Here is a 14,867-nt window from a genome sequence, read left to right on the forward strand (position 1 = left end):
CATTTTCACACACATTATATTGTCAACTATGTTAAGTACAAGAAAGGCTATTTTTTTAACTGTTACACCAGCTGAGGTGATGTAGTTTCTGTGCTCCAGTGCACAGCGAAGCCTTTACAGCCAGCTTGCCCAGGCAAACTCAAACTAGGAATGGCAGCTATTTTTTCTGACCCTACGATTAATGGATTATTGCCCTATATTTATAAGAAAGAAAAAGCTAGAAAGAAAAACTCAAAAATCTTTTAAAGTTGTTTTAAGGTGTGTGTAGGTGGGTGGGGTGGGGGTGGGAAGGGCTTCATTATGTTTATACCCAAACCCTCAGTTACAATGATGTAAATATTACTGAGCATAAAAGAATGACATTCTGCAGCCTAGGTTCTAGAAGATTGTTTTCAAACAGGTATTAGTAACCAATTCCTTCATTTTATTCTATATTACCCTGATCATTTATACTCATAGCCACTCATTTATAGTCTTTAACCCTTTTTCTAGACAGTTTCTCCCTTTTTATCCATTTTGTTTTACAATTCCAACTCTGAATTTAGACCAGGGCTCTTTTATGGTTCAGTGAGCCAAACAATTCAATTAATCAATTCTAAAACTTAGAATGCATTTCCTTTAATATTTTATATACGTTTGAGAATTAAAAAAATTCTAAATCCTTAAATAATATGCTATATAATATCTGATATTTGAATCTAGGTGTATATACTGCCTGAAAAGGAAGCTCATTTGTCAGCATCACCTAGAGTATGGGCAGACCATAATTTGAGGGAACCAGAGCCAGTATTAACTGGCTGTGATCTACTACATTATCAGATTAGTTTTAGGCAATACAGAAATATACTTTATATTCCTATACACAGGAAAGCACCAGAAAGAAGAGCTCACCTATACAAGTATTATAAAAACCTCAGAAAAGAAGCTGTGGTTAGAGCAAGAAGCAGAATTTTGTCAAATACATACAAAGAGGCTTCGTCCAGGAAGAGAGGCGAGAGGACCCAGCAGAGCTGGGTAAAGATCAGGAGGGTTAGAAAAGATCAGCTCTTCCTCTTCCTCCAAGGCAGCCAGACTCTTTAACAGGTCCGGTGGAAGCAGAGGGGAGCTCTTGGGGTCCTAGTGACAGAAAGGATCACTGTGAGATGCAATTAGGGACAAAAGCACGTAAGAATAGTAGCGTTATTGATTAGTCAGATAACATGACTAAAGCCAAGGGTAGAGACATGATTGTGATGTGAGCACACAGAGGGAAAAGGCTGAAATACAAATGAAAGGTGGCACGGCCAACAGTGAAGGAAGACAGAGACACAGAAGAGGAAGACTACCAACAGAGCAGGACAAATTAATGACTATTAATGCAGCCAGGGAGTAATTAACATAGACAACAGCACTTCCCATTATGCACCTGTTTGAGGATAAAAGATTTTGTCCTACTTAATTTGTTTAAATACCCACAAGACCTATTTTTAAATTTAGATGACTCAACCCAACTAAGGAGCTCTTCTCAGAATTCTCTATCACAATGCCATGAGATAATTTTTTCTGCCAGACCAGTACAGTTCAGCTACTGAACTCTTCTAACTAAGCACATGATTTTGAAAAGGCCAAATCCCATATCATGAGTACTCTTTATAATGTTTACTTCTCATAAATATGTATCTACTTTTAATGTTATTAACTTAAAAAGCTGTGTTTATCTGAGATATTCTCAAGTTATGTAACCCCAGACCGATCTTCACAGAACCTGGTGATGGGAAAGGACACATACCTCAAATGGCATCCTGGGCACAGGATCCTGTTCTGGACGGAAGACTCCAGGTGACCGTTTGTTCCTGCGGTCCATATTTGGTTGCTGAGCCATTACTGCTCTGTTGTCAGCCATGCTGTAGGAAGAGTCCCAGTAGAACTCTGGGCCCTTGGCATCTGAGGGATTGTGGTTATATGGCTCCAAGGGGAAAGGCTTCATCTTTTTCTCTAGAGGCTGCTGCTGTATTACAGGAGGTTGCAATGACGGCTCAAACAGTTTTATAGGGTCTTGGGTCTGAAGGTAGTAGGGCTGTTTCACAGGCATAATTTTCCCTAGAGGGCTTTGAACCTGAGGAGGATTCCACAGCTGTTTGGAGGCATCTGCCTGTTGATACTGAAAAAGAAATGCCTGTCAACAAGGTGAACTGCAATCTCACTGATAGTTAATACTCTAGGCAAAAATGAAGCTTCTTTACTTCTTCAGAGATTTAGAGAAGACAAGGACTTTGAATGGCTATCTTTTTTCAATTCAATTATTTAAGAAGTTTAATGAATGTGTACATGAGACAGGTTGTGTTCCCCCTTCTGTTTCAAAGTACCGTAAGAATATGATGTCTTACTGGTATCCCATTCATCTTACACCTTAAGATTACAATTCTACTTTTATTCTACTGTCTTATGGTGCCTTATTCTTATGGTGCAGGGGTGAAAAAGATGATAAAGCTGGTAAAGCGACTGAGTTCTGTCCCCAGAACCAATGCAAAAGTGCTGGTTATGATGGCACATGCTTATAAACTCAGTGGAGACAGGAGGATCTACGGCCAGGTAGTCTAGCCTAATTGGTGGCTACTACTCTGTCTGAAAGGAGGTGGAGGCATTTTTAAAGATGACACTACAGTTGTCCTTGAGCTTCCACATTAAAACACGAAACACACATACACATACGCTTACCCACACATGTACGCACTCACATTAAGAAAGTAAGATTTACAGAAAATCTTCAATAGAGCTAGCTAGCAATTAAGTAGCATGGACAAAGGAGGTAGCATTATCACGCTTTACAAATAAACCAAGAGGGCAGGCATTTAACCTTCCTAACAATACAAACTTTAGTAGTATTTACTGAAGGGTCAACCATGGATTTATCTCAGCATCTGTTGCCTACCTGTTGGAATCCAGAGTGGTGAGGCGGGCTTTTCCCCAAAGCTGGTATGCCTTTTGTAGGGGATTGTTGTTGCTGAGCTAGAGCTTGAACCTGCAATTGGCTTGTAGACTGTGCTGTTGGCTGAGCTGGTAAAGATGTGAGGGGTGGCTGGGAAGGTGGCTGTGACTGCTGAGGTCCCTGGTTCATTGGCCCTGGTCCAGAGGGCCGTTGCTGGCTGTAAGGAATGTGGGACTGTTTCCCAGCTTGCACCTGGTTTCCTGCTGGAGAGTGAGCTGTAGACTGAAGAAAGGTTCCTGGGACAGAAACACCAGCTGGGAAGGTGTAACCTGAGCCCATAGAAAATGCCACAGGAGGGGGGATAACATATGTTGGGGGCGGGAACCCTTTAAAACAGAAGAGCACAGCTTTAGTTCTAAAGAATTTGACAAAAGAAAAGTTGTAAAATTTGAGAAGAGGGTGTTTCTTATGTATTATAAAAGCAACAATCAACCATGCAGTCCTTTAACATGACGTTAAGAAATACAGACTATTGGTTTCTTTTCCTCTAACATTAAGTAATCACTCTCCTAAAGATACTTTCATGTTTTAATGACAGCATGTAGGAATCTTCATATTAACTGACCAGCACTAATGTGTTAACTACATAGAAGTGACTCAACCAGAGTCTCTTAATCATTAGGGAAGCTGAACTTCTTTTCCCTTTATAGTTCAGCTTAGTAACACAGCCCTAAGAATACAAAGTTATCCAGTGAGTGAACGGAAAGCTCCAAACTAAAGGAATCAGGCAGAAGAATGTATATTTACCTGGCCGGCTGGGAAGAGGAGGGAAGGCTCCAGGGTGATGGATGGGGATGAATTGAGAATTATTCGTTTGACTTGCAGTTTGAGTGACAGGAGTTTTCCTGGCTTCAGACACTGGAGTCTTTCTTAGTTCTGTCTGGGATTTTACCTACAATCAACAGAACCAAAACTAACCATAAAGGCCTGGTACCTATGTATTAGAAAGAAGCACCACTTACTCTAAGAAAAATATTTAAAACCTTACTACATCAATCTAAGTTAATATAAGAAAATCAAAATAAATTACTAGTAAAAGAAAAAAGGGCTTTCGTTTACTAATGCAATTATTTTGCTTTCTTATAACACGGAAAAATAAGGAAAAGAAATGTAGAAATCATTTGTTGTACAAGTGAAATATCTCATACCCACAGGCTAAAAGACTGGCCTATGATATTCAGCTAGGACTCTTCATGCTGAATTCTGATTTAATGAAAACTTATCTCACAGGTGACATACCATGGCTCCCGGTTTAATTTTAACTAAGTAGCACTTCTTAAAGCTCTTTAAACAAATACAAGAATACTTTCAGTAGCAACAGGTCCAAAGTTCTAAATATCAAGGTAACAAGGAGGTGCCATGGGCAGTCCTCAAGGTTGAGCAAAAGGCAAGAAAACTGTTACAAAAAAAGGGCATGATAATCAAATGTCTGCAAACTGTTGTTTTATATTGTTGAGACAAGGTTCTACTATGTAGTCTTGGCTAGCTTAGAAACTGATATGTAGCCCAGGCAGGCCTCAAATGTGTAGCAGTCCTTCTGCCTGTGTTCTAAGTGCTGGGATTACAGGAATGTACAGCATACCTGTATGCCAGATTTACCCTTGTTATCTACCAGTGGATTTGAGAAGGACTGAGGACAGAGAAGATTTGTATTCTCAGCGTGGGTCTTCCTGGGAGGCCATTACAGAGGACAGACTGAAGATGCTGGACTTAGTCCTCAAACCCAGGTCTAGTTAATTTAGTGGGGTTTTGTCTTTTGTTTTCTTTGCTTTTCCTTCACATCCTCTTCTCTTCAGGCCATTTCCTATGCACACGTGTAGTTTAGAGGATGGCTGAGTTAGTAAACATGAGAATGAGAATTCAATCTCCAAATCAAAAAAAAACAAACCCAGCTACAATACTTACAGTCCCTGCAGTACTTACAGTGCTGTTGAGGAGGGGTCAGGAAGAAGTCTCAATGGCTAGCTAGTCTAGCTTAACTGCTGAGCTCTAAGCCAAGGAGGGACCCTGTCTCAAAGGGAAGCAGATGGCCTTCCTGAGGATGACACCTAAGGCTGTCTTCTTACCTTCATATATGTACACATGAGTGTACTGGCAAACCACACAAACAAATTAAAAAAGAGGGGAACCACATTTTGCTGCCACCTCCTCCTCCTCCCCACATTCTATGAGGCAAATAAACTGAAGGTATTCTTGCTGATAAGCAGCCTGCTGCAATAGAGGCCCACAAGGCAAACATCTACATTTCCCACAATGAGCTAACAAATCACACAGCTTCTTATAGAGTCATCAAATATTAACAGTATTAATAAAAGCCAAGGTTCTCCTGTACTGTATGAAATTAACAGTGTTCCTTTTGGGAAAGGATAAAAGGTGTTTCAAATAGTTGGAAAGTGTTTTTCTCAAATAAGATTTGAGTTCTTGTTTTACCAATTTTTGAACCAGGATACTACTGTATAACACCACTGGCTCAAACAGGAATAATGTCAAGAAAAGGTGTTTCATTTTTCTCAAAAAAAAAAAAAAAAAAAAAAAAAAAAAAAAAAGAAAAAAAAAGTGTATGTTTTACTTTGTAAAGTGAATCTTGTTTGTTTTTGAGATTGGGTCACTTTGTAGCCCTGGCTACCCTGGAACTTACAATGTAGACCAGGCTTGGTACTTCAAAGACCCACATGCATCTGCTTCTTGAGTGCTGAGTTTAAAGGTGAATATTATTACAACGCCCAGCCGCTCCAGGGGGAGAAAAATAAAAACAATATACTTTTAATCTTACTAGATTAAATAGCTTCAATATACTTTTAATCTTACTAGATGCTATGAAACCCCAAAACTCTTCTCTAATATTAATTGGTAATTATACTTTCCAAAGGAAAAAACAACCCTATGTGAGCACTTAGTTAAAGAGAACTTCACTGACATAGAAACTCCTTCAGATTGATAAAGTTATCATCTACCACAGCTCTGTCTATACATACCTTCCTATGAGGTAAAAGAATGCACTTAAACTTCAGAATGGCTAATGTACTGGTCTTTATGAACAACAAGAGAAAGAACCCTTGCCGTTTGTGTGAGCCTTCCTCTCCCTACTTTAGTTCAAATACAGCTTACCTGCACTGCCACACTCTGCTTTCCTGTTTCCTGCAACTTTCCTAAGGTGCATCTCCTGGTCTCAGCTCTCCTCTTGCTGCTGTCCTTCTGTCCGTCATCCTGAGTGACAGTTACTCCTTTGCTACAGTCCCTTCTCACCTCTTTGGGAGGGAAGCTTCTTCCTTGGTCTCTGCTCACTTCTCGTGGCTTAATGTTCTCTTTAAAGGTGACCACTGGCTTCTCTCCCGTGTCACAGTTGTTGCTTGGATTTCGGCCTGTAGACAGCACTGATTTCAGTCCTGGGCTCCCATCCGTAGCTAGTGACTCTATCACAGATGCTTCTTGTAGGATGAGGTTCTCTTTGGCTTCACTGGGGTCTTCTAGTATTAATTCTGGGATTTCTGTGATAAATAACAATTTCCCTACCTCATTTTCACACTGAATCAGCCTAAAAAAGTAAGAATGAATTAATATATTAAAAAACCATAAACTACAAAAATCAGTAACTCAATTGTGTGTAGCTTCAATGATTATTTTTATACCCCCTACCCCCAAAAAAGGAAAGAGAATATAACAATAACAGATTCAGTTGGCATAAACAGTACTGAGTACTGTTTACTCAGTACCTGAGATGAGACTCTTGTGACTATATTTCCCACCACATGACACTCAGTCTCCTGTCTTTCCCCTTCCAACCCCATGGTTACACTTACTGAGCATCATTTAAGACACTAGTCTATGTCCTGGTCATTGCCTCTAAGGGAGCTATATATACTTATTATAGATGAAGTCAAACCCAGAAATGGTATGAGTTTAAGAATGCAAGCATTCAAGAGTACAGAGCACAGCAGGAGTTTAAATACAAACATTAAGAAATAATACTATCTGACTCTAACAGGATATGGCCCATTAGGAAGGTGCCAGGCTCATGGAAATGATCAGAGCTAGAAACTGAACATGAACCTACCCGACTCCAAAACTTGTGTTCTTCTTACTACACTAGCAACATCACTGCTTTGTCTTTAACTAGTGCTAAAAGCGCGGTCTTGCTCTGTCCTGAATGAAAATGACCAGCACATCCTTGTCAAACAAATCACTCACTGGACCCGACAATGTCCAATCCAATTCAAATAACACAGATGCTTACAACCTGTAGCAGTTCATGATAAATAAGAAGGGTGTACTAGCTGGTTTTGTGTGTCAACTTGACACAGGCTGGAGTTATCACAGAGAAGGGGGAGCTTCAGTTGGGGAAGTGCCTGCATGAGATCCAGCTGTGGGGCATTTTCTCAAGTAGTGATCAAGGGGGTAGGGCCCCTTGTGGGTGGTGCCATCCCTGGGCTGGAAGTCTTGGGTTCTATAAGAGAGCAGGCTGAGCAAGCCAGAGGAAGCAAGCCAGTAAGGAACATCCCTCCATGGCCTCTGCATCAGCTCCTGCTTCCTGACCTGCTTGAGTTCCAGTCCTGACTTCCTTTCCTTCCCAACTTGCTTCTTGGTCATGATGTTTGTGCAGGAATAAAAACCCTGACTAAGACAAAGGGCAAGATTAAATCTTCTTATCATAGATAACAGAGAGAAGAGAGACTAAATACACTTATGACCACTTGGCTCCTAACAAGATATGCTGCTAATACTTTTAGTTCGTCATAGTTTTATATCAAAGTCTAAGACATACATTAGTACACGTGTGTGATGATAAAGGGATTAAAAAGGAATGCAGGGGCAGGCCATGGGCATACCGTGGCTGGTTATCAGCAATCCACTTCCCTATGGAGATCAAACGCTGCTGTCTTATTCGTCGTTGTTGACCCTCTTTGTCTCCTGTAATACCCTGATGGCCTTTGGAAAAATCCAAGTTCCTAAAAATGACATAGCACATTATAGATTAAATACTGAAGAAAATTTCCAGGACACCAAATATAAATACATCAAGATGTTTCCCACACAGGCTATAGACTACTTGTAATCAACTGTATTTGCTTGAATTTATATTTCCAAATACAAGAAACAAAGCGGCTGGGCAGTGGTGGCATACGCCCGTAATCCCAGCACTTGGGAGGCAGAGGCAGGCGGATTTCTGAGTTTGAGGCCAGCCTGGTCTACAGAGTGAGTTTCGGGACAGCCAGGAAACCCTGTCTCGAGAAAAACAAACAAACAAACAAAAAAACCCCCAAAAAACCCAAAAAACCCAACCAACCCACCAAACAAACAAAAAGAAAAAAAAAAAAAAGGGAAAAAAACCCAACCCAACCAAACCAACCAACCAATCAAACAAACAAAACAAACAAAACAAACCCTTGGCATGTTATTACGCTAATGGAAGATAGCTACTTGAGAAGAAATAAAAAATCCCACTGGAAGAAACACTGTGAAGCAGAGTAAATGATGGAGGGATAGCAAAGTAAGAGGAGAGAAGAAGATAAAAGGTAGACCAAGAGGGCAGGAAGAGACCACAGGGGTGGCAGTGGGGGGGTAGGATGCAGAAGGGGATCCCTTTGCCTTCTTGCCACAGATTTTTTTTTTAATTTCTTGTAAAATAGGCATTACATAGAAGGAAACATGCATATTTACATGGAGAAGAACTATGGGTGTCCTTCTTGGCCTTATTCCCTTGAGACAGGGTCTTTTATTGAACCTGTTTCTCATTCATTCATTCATTCTTTCTTTTTTTCCAGCTACACACTGGGGTTACAGGTATATCAAGTATACCTTTTATATGGATGATGGGAGCTACACTTATGCTTGTACAAGTGTTCTTACCACTCATGCTCACTTCACTGTCAATACTATTGTCATGCAAAAACATAAAGCAATAGCTTTACTTGAAATTTACTATCTGCTGAGTACTGGTGTGGTGCAGTGCATGGCTATAATACTGGCAATTGAGACACAGAAGCAGTAGGATTACTTCATGTTTGACACTAATACAGTCTATGCAACAAGCTTTAGTTCACCAATGACTATGGAGTCAGGGCAACATAGTGAGACCCTGACTCAAAGGTTCCCTTTTAATACAGCCCTTGGGGTTAGAGAGATGGCTCAGCAGTTAAGAGCACTAACTGCTCTTCCAGAGGTCCTGAGTTCAATTCCCAGCAACGACATGGTGGCTCACCATGATCAGATCTGTAATGAGATCTGATGCCCTCTTCTGGGGTATCTGAAGACAGCTATAGTGTACTTACATATAATAAATAAATCTTTAAAAAAAAAAAAAAAAAGATAGCCCTTAATTTTAAGGGAAAGAAAAAAAGTAGAATTTGTGAAGTATCGCCTGGGAGAACAATTTTATTTTTCACCCCCATATTTTGTATTTCTTTGAAACACTTCACATTGATCTCACTATGTACCCACACATGCACACCATGCCCATATCCCACTCCCATACCAACAAACAAACAAATAAATATTAAAGATGACACAGTTGGGACAACTCAAAGGCTCCTCTAAAGGTAGGCCAGATTCCTACAAATTTTAACACTGGAAACACTTCAAAGCTACTTACCTAAAAGAAGGTCTTAAAGCCAAGAATCCTTGTAATTCAAACTCCTCTGGAAGTGGTGTGGCTAAAGAAAGGAAGATGCCAAAATTTGTAAACATTTTAATAAAAATCTTATTATTTTGTAGAAATGAAAAAAGTGAATAAAAAAGGTATAGGAAGAATGTGTCATGTCCATTTTCTGCTCTCCAGTGTTACCACCTTATAAAGATAAGTGATCTAAGGAAACTGCCTGTCACCTCTGATCCCTAACTATCCCTAACATTCAATACCAAACACTCAAGTTGCTGGGCACAAAGAACTTCCTCATCTGCTCTCTCAGCAATTTACAACTTTAGTTAGGTGTGGCAGTACCTTTAACCCCAGCACTCAGGAGGCAGAGGCAGGTGGATCTCTGAGTTCAAAGCTAGCCTGGTTTACAGCAGCTAGTTTCAGGACAGCTAGGTCTACACACACACACACACACACACACACACACACACACACACACACACACACAGTCATGAAAAATCTAAAGAAAAAAACAAACTAATCAAAAACAGAATCCAGAGCTTCATTATCAAATCTATAAGCCCAATGTTTAGGTTACACATGACCTTTAAGTTATCCAGTGACAATACTAATATCAGTGAGAGTATACAAGAAATAATCTTGGGTATTGTCCCAAACATTCCAAATCCTAAGACCCAGTGACTTACTGCAAATGACTAATAATGGAAGAAGGAAGAAGCTCCACGCTGCTTAGTACAGCACTATTTTTGAAGAAAATACAAATTATGAAAATGTGTACATGTGCGCATGTATGTTTGTGTGCCAGGACAGCCTAAAGTGTCACCATCAGGAATGCAGTCCACCTCTTCTGAGAAAAAATCTCTTACTGGCCTGGGACTATCCAATTAGGCTTGACTGGTTAGCAAGGGAGAGCCCTGGAACCCCTTGTTTCTGGCTTGCCAGTATAGGGATTCCAGGTATGAAGGAAATTATTTACATGGATTCTAGGTATTGAATTTAGGTCCTTATGGTTGAGAAGTGAAACATTTTACTGAGTATCTTCTTAGGACCTTGATAGGGAATATGTCAAAGACAGGATAATAGACTATGACACATATATGAAGTAAAATATTAAGTCAGTAAAAACTTGTTAGCAGCAAATGAAAATGTTAACATTACACTGTTAAATTTAAAAGCATGTTTAAAGTGGTACATGACTCCTATGTTTGTACACAGGAGAATGTCCTAAGATCATGCACTATCATGTGGATAATATAAACTATAATACTATGGGAGACCTATTGAAAATGTATATCTTTTATGCCTTATGTGCTAAATTCTGTGTGATATGTGGGTATCTAGTGGGGCTGGGGAGACTGCTCGGCAGTTAGGAGTACTTGTAGAACCCAAATTTTGTTTCTCACACCCACTCTGAACTGTCGATAACTCTAGTTCCAAGGAATCCAAGCCCCTGTTCTGTCACTGTGGATACCAGGGAAATATATGGTATGTATATGTACACACAGGCAAAATACTCATACATGTAAAATATATAACCCCTAAAACAAGCAAATATCCCAAAGAGCCAAATGATGAAGAGATGGAAGACAATGGCTAGAATGTAAAGTCATGAATATCTACTCTACTGGGTATCAGAGGGGACTTTAGGAAAATTACCCACATTTAGTTACTTCATCACTACCAGAAGTCAGAGCCTCTCTTAAAGTAAAACAAAAAGCTTCACCAACAAGGCTGGAGAGATGGCTCAGCTGGTTAAGAGCCCTGACTGCTCTTCCAGAGGTCCTGAGTTCAATTCCCAGCAGCCACATGGTGGCTCAACCATCTGTAATGGGATCTGATGTACTCTTCTGGTGTGTCTGAAGACAGCAACAGTGTACTCACATACATAAGAATAAATAAATAAGTACATCTTAAAAAAAAAAAAAAGCCTCACCAAAAGTGATGGAGAACCAGGGGGACAATACACAATTTATGCACCTCTTACCATTAGTATTTGAGAGATCATCTTCACGGGGATGGAAACTATTTAGAAGAGAAATTAGCCAGGGCCAAATGCTGTAAGTTAAAGAAAATTTCATATTTTATTCTTATACAAGAAAACTTAGAAAACTAGTAAATTACAAAAATGGCACCTCTAAGGATTCCTTTACTCATTGTCCCACTATTCTGACATTTAAAGGCTATATAAAACCCCAATAGACATTTTCAAAACTACATAGGCAAAAACACATGTGAGAAATGCACTACTGTATATTATTTCCCAATGCTTGTTTAATGGGTTGACAATAATTTATCAAAGATTGAATATATACATTTCTACAACAGTGGAAATGTTCTTCAGCTAGTGACAAAGAATGGCTACACTAAATTCAAATCTCTATTCAAAGTGAATTACAGAGATTCTGTTTTAGGGTCCAAATGCACATGGCTACAATCTCCTTGTCCACTACATGTGCAACCAAAAGGATCACTGTAGAAACAAAAGTAGCAGGCAAGTCTTGCCCCAAAACATGAAGCCTCTGTAAGCCAATGTAAAACCCCCATAGTTTAGAGTTTCTGACAATTTATTAAGTAAAACACAAGTTTGACTTTAGGAGCACACATAAGAAAAAATTTTATATAAAAAAAAGCAGTGCCTAAAACCCAGTACTAGCATTGCCATCATTAATATTAAAAGGAGACAGACACTATCCTATGCTACATTCCTAAATCACATTCATAGTGATGTTAAAAATGAATGTACTTTTATTTGGGGAGGAAGAAAATTCTAATGAGGTTCCATTACTTATTAATTAGGTAGTGCCTTGTTGGTGTGTACATCCCAGGCCACAGCAGAAACTTCACAGAGTTAAAACAACTACTAAGATATGCAGGGGAGGAACTTTGCTTGCCACTGCACAGTCTTTTTGGAAACATTATTTCTACAATCCAAAGTACACTGAAGGACTGGTGAGATGGCTCAGCGGGTAAGAGCACCACCGACTGCTCTTCCAAAGGTCCCAAGTTCAAATCCCAGCAACCACATGGGGCTTACATCCATTCATAATGAGATCTGACGCCCTCTTCTGGTGCATCTAAAGACAGTTAGAGTGTACCTATTTATAATAACAAATAGATCTTTGGGCCAGAGCTAGCAGGGATTGAGGAGCAAGCACTGTTGACCAGAGCAAGCAGAGGTCCTAAAAGTCAATTCCCAACAATTAGATGAAGGCTCACAACTATCTGTACAGCTATAGTGTGTACTCATATACATAAAATAAATCTTTTTTTAAAAAAGTACACTGAAAATGTCATTCATCACTAAAATCAAAGGTTCTTAAAAGAATTGTTTCTACTGTCTTAAGGAAAGTAAGAATTATTTTCAGTCATTTATGACTAAGTAAAATAAAAATTAAGTATAATTACAAGGCTGAATCAATTTGTGTATAAAAAATGGAAGTATATTATTTAAACAAAACAGAAGGATAGCACAGATTCGGCTTAAAAAGACAAGCTTGAGGCCGGGCGGTGGTGGCGCACACCTTTAATCACAGCACATGAGAGGCAGAGACAGGCGGATTTCTGAGTTCGAGGCCAACCTGGTCTACAGAGTGAGCCCTGACAGCCAGGGCTATACAAAGAAACCCTGTCTCGAAAAGACAAAAAAAAAGATAACTTGATTTTTAATGTCAAGTTCATTTTAAAATCTGTCTCTTCCCGATATGGCAACTGGGAACAGAGGAATATAGGAGCAACAAATTTCTATCTAAGATCATGTGCCTAACAAAAAATTCAAAATAAATTAAAGTATGCATGGATGTTTTCATTTCAATTTTCATGAGTGGGCAGAAAACACAGTCTTCAATTTTTCAATATTCTCTTAGAAGGCAGTTTTCCTGTGTCTCTGAATATCAAACAAACCACCCAGCCACTTTAAAATTGTACAACACTTACTACTGTCTTTCATCCACCACTGCTTCTTGAAAGACTCTAGGTCGGAGTCTTAGCCAGTCCATGGAGACCTTGACTGCAGGAAGGGGATAGGCATTGTAGGACTCCTGAGAATCATTCTGCAGAGGACATTTGCACAGGATGCCAAGAAAGGACACTTGGGGATGAGATGGAGAAAAAGATTCAGAATATATAAGTCATGTGAAACAGCATACCAGTTTAAAATATTACTATGAGCCTTCTGCTGTATTAAACATTCACATATCTTAGTTTCCTTCTAAATAGATATTTTCAGCTGGCCATGGTAACCCATGGCTATAATTCCATGAACATGAGGACCCTGAAGTTGAAGGTCAGCCTGGAAAAACAGTGAGACTATCAAAAAAATAGAAATAGAGAAAACACCTTCTGTGTTAAAATGTTATATAAAGCAGATAACAAAAAGACAGAATTTGATGTTTAGGTCTCTCTAATCCAATATTAAAAATATAGGGCTCCTTTTATGTATCATTGCATTTGACCACATTTACAAAAATACACAAATATACAAAAATACATGTAGATTTCACCTTTCAAAGTTGAATGACTTAATACTCACTGAAGAGGGCCAGCAACTGTGTCCAACACAGCTGTTCATCTTGGCTGTAACTGTGCTGCTCTGTTTCATTGCTAAAGTCACGAAGATGATGAAGTTGAAACAGGTTAATGACAGTGACATGAACTAACTGTTGAGAGTTGAAAGCTTTTTGGAACAGCAGTCTCTGTAATGGGAGACAAAGATACTGCATATATTATCAAAAGCAGGATCCATCTTAGACACAAGAATTACTACTAAACATCTATACTCAGAATCAGAGTGCTGTAACAGCATCACTGGATGATTAAACTGTCCCACTCATGTATGGTATTTTATACAGGTCTAATGTCTACAAAACAAAACTACACTAGAAAGGATCAATTTGGGTACTACACAGTAGTTTAAACTATTACTTGAGCATTTTTGCTTTAAGAAACTGTCCATGTACTAAAGATTTATTTACTTTTATCTTTTATAAATATAGCAATTTTGCCTGAGTATATATTGTCTGTGTACCATATACATGCTTGGTACTTAAAGAGGCCAAAAGATGGTATTTGATTCCCTGGAACTGGAGTTATGGATAGGTGCAAGCTCCCATGTGGGTACTGGAAATAAACTGGGTTTTCTGGAAGAGGAGATGAACAATCTCTCCAGCCCCAGAAACTGCATATATTTTTAATACGGCCTGAGAAGAAAACATTTAGATGTTTTAATCAATTTAGAGCTTGTGTGTGTGTGTATATATATATGTATATATATATATATATATATATATATATATATATATATATATA

At 39.0% G+C, this 14,867-nt stretch overlaps 1 protein-coding gene across 13 annotated transcripts in view; it reads right to left on the reverse strand.

Moving 5' to 3' along the window:
* The window catches only part of Smg7 (SMG7 nonsense mediated mRNA decay factor), a 62,709-nt gene that overhangs the window by 3,752 nt on the left and 44,090 nt on the right, over window positions 1-14,867 (reverse strand). For 7 of the 13 annotated variants that reach the window (XM_031384839.1, XM_031384823.1, XM_031384800.1 and 4 more), the window contains 10 exons: window positions 14,092-14,254; window positions 13,497-13,650; window positions 11,548-11,618; window positions 9,558-9,618; window positions 7,795-7,914; window positions 6,077-6,503; window positions 3,716-3,860; window positions 2,912-3,294; window positions 1,769-2,140; window positions 967-1,116 (listed from right to left, as the gene is read on the reverse strand). In XM_031384839.1, the coding sequence (XP_031240699.1) occupies window positions 967-1,116; window positions 1,769-2,140; window positions 2,912-3,294; window positions 3,716-3,860; window positions 6,077-6,503; window positions 7,795-7,914; window positions 9,558-9,618; window positions 11,548-11,618; window positions 13,497-13,650; window positions 14,092-14,254 (2,046 nt within the window). The remainder of the gene's footprint in view (window positions 1-966; window positions 1,117-1,768; window positions 2,141-2,911; window positions 3,295-3,715; window positions 3,861-6,076; window positions 6,504-7,794; window positions 7,915-9,557; window positions 9,619-11,547; window positions 11,619-13,496; window positions 13,651-14,091; window positions 14,255-14,867) is intronic. The other 6 variants (XM_031384845.1, XM_031384826.1, XM_031384812.1 and 3 more) reach the window with 3 other exon arrangements.

The sequence above is a fragment of the Mastomys coucha genome, unplaced genomic scaffold, assembly GCF_008632895.1.
Source record: "Mastomys coucha isolate ucsf_1 unplaced genomic scaffold, UCSF_Mcou_1 pScaffold1, whole genome shotgun sequence".
In the NCBI taxonomy this organism is placed as follows: domain Eukaryota; kingdom Metazoa; phylum Chordata; class Mammalia; order Rodentia; family Muridae; genus Mastomys; species Mastomys coucha.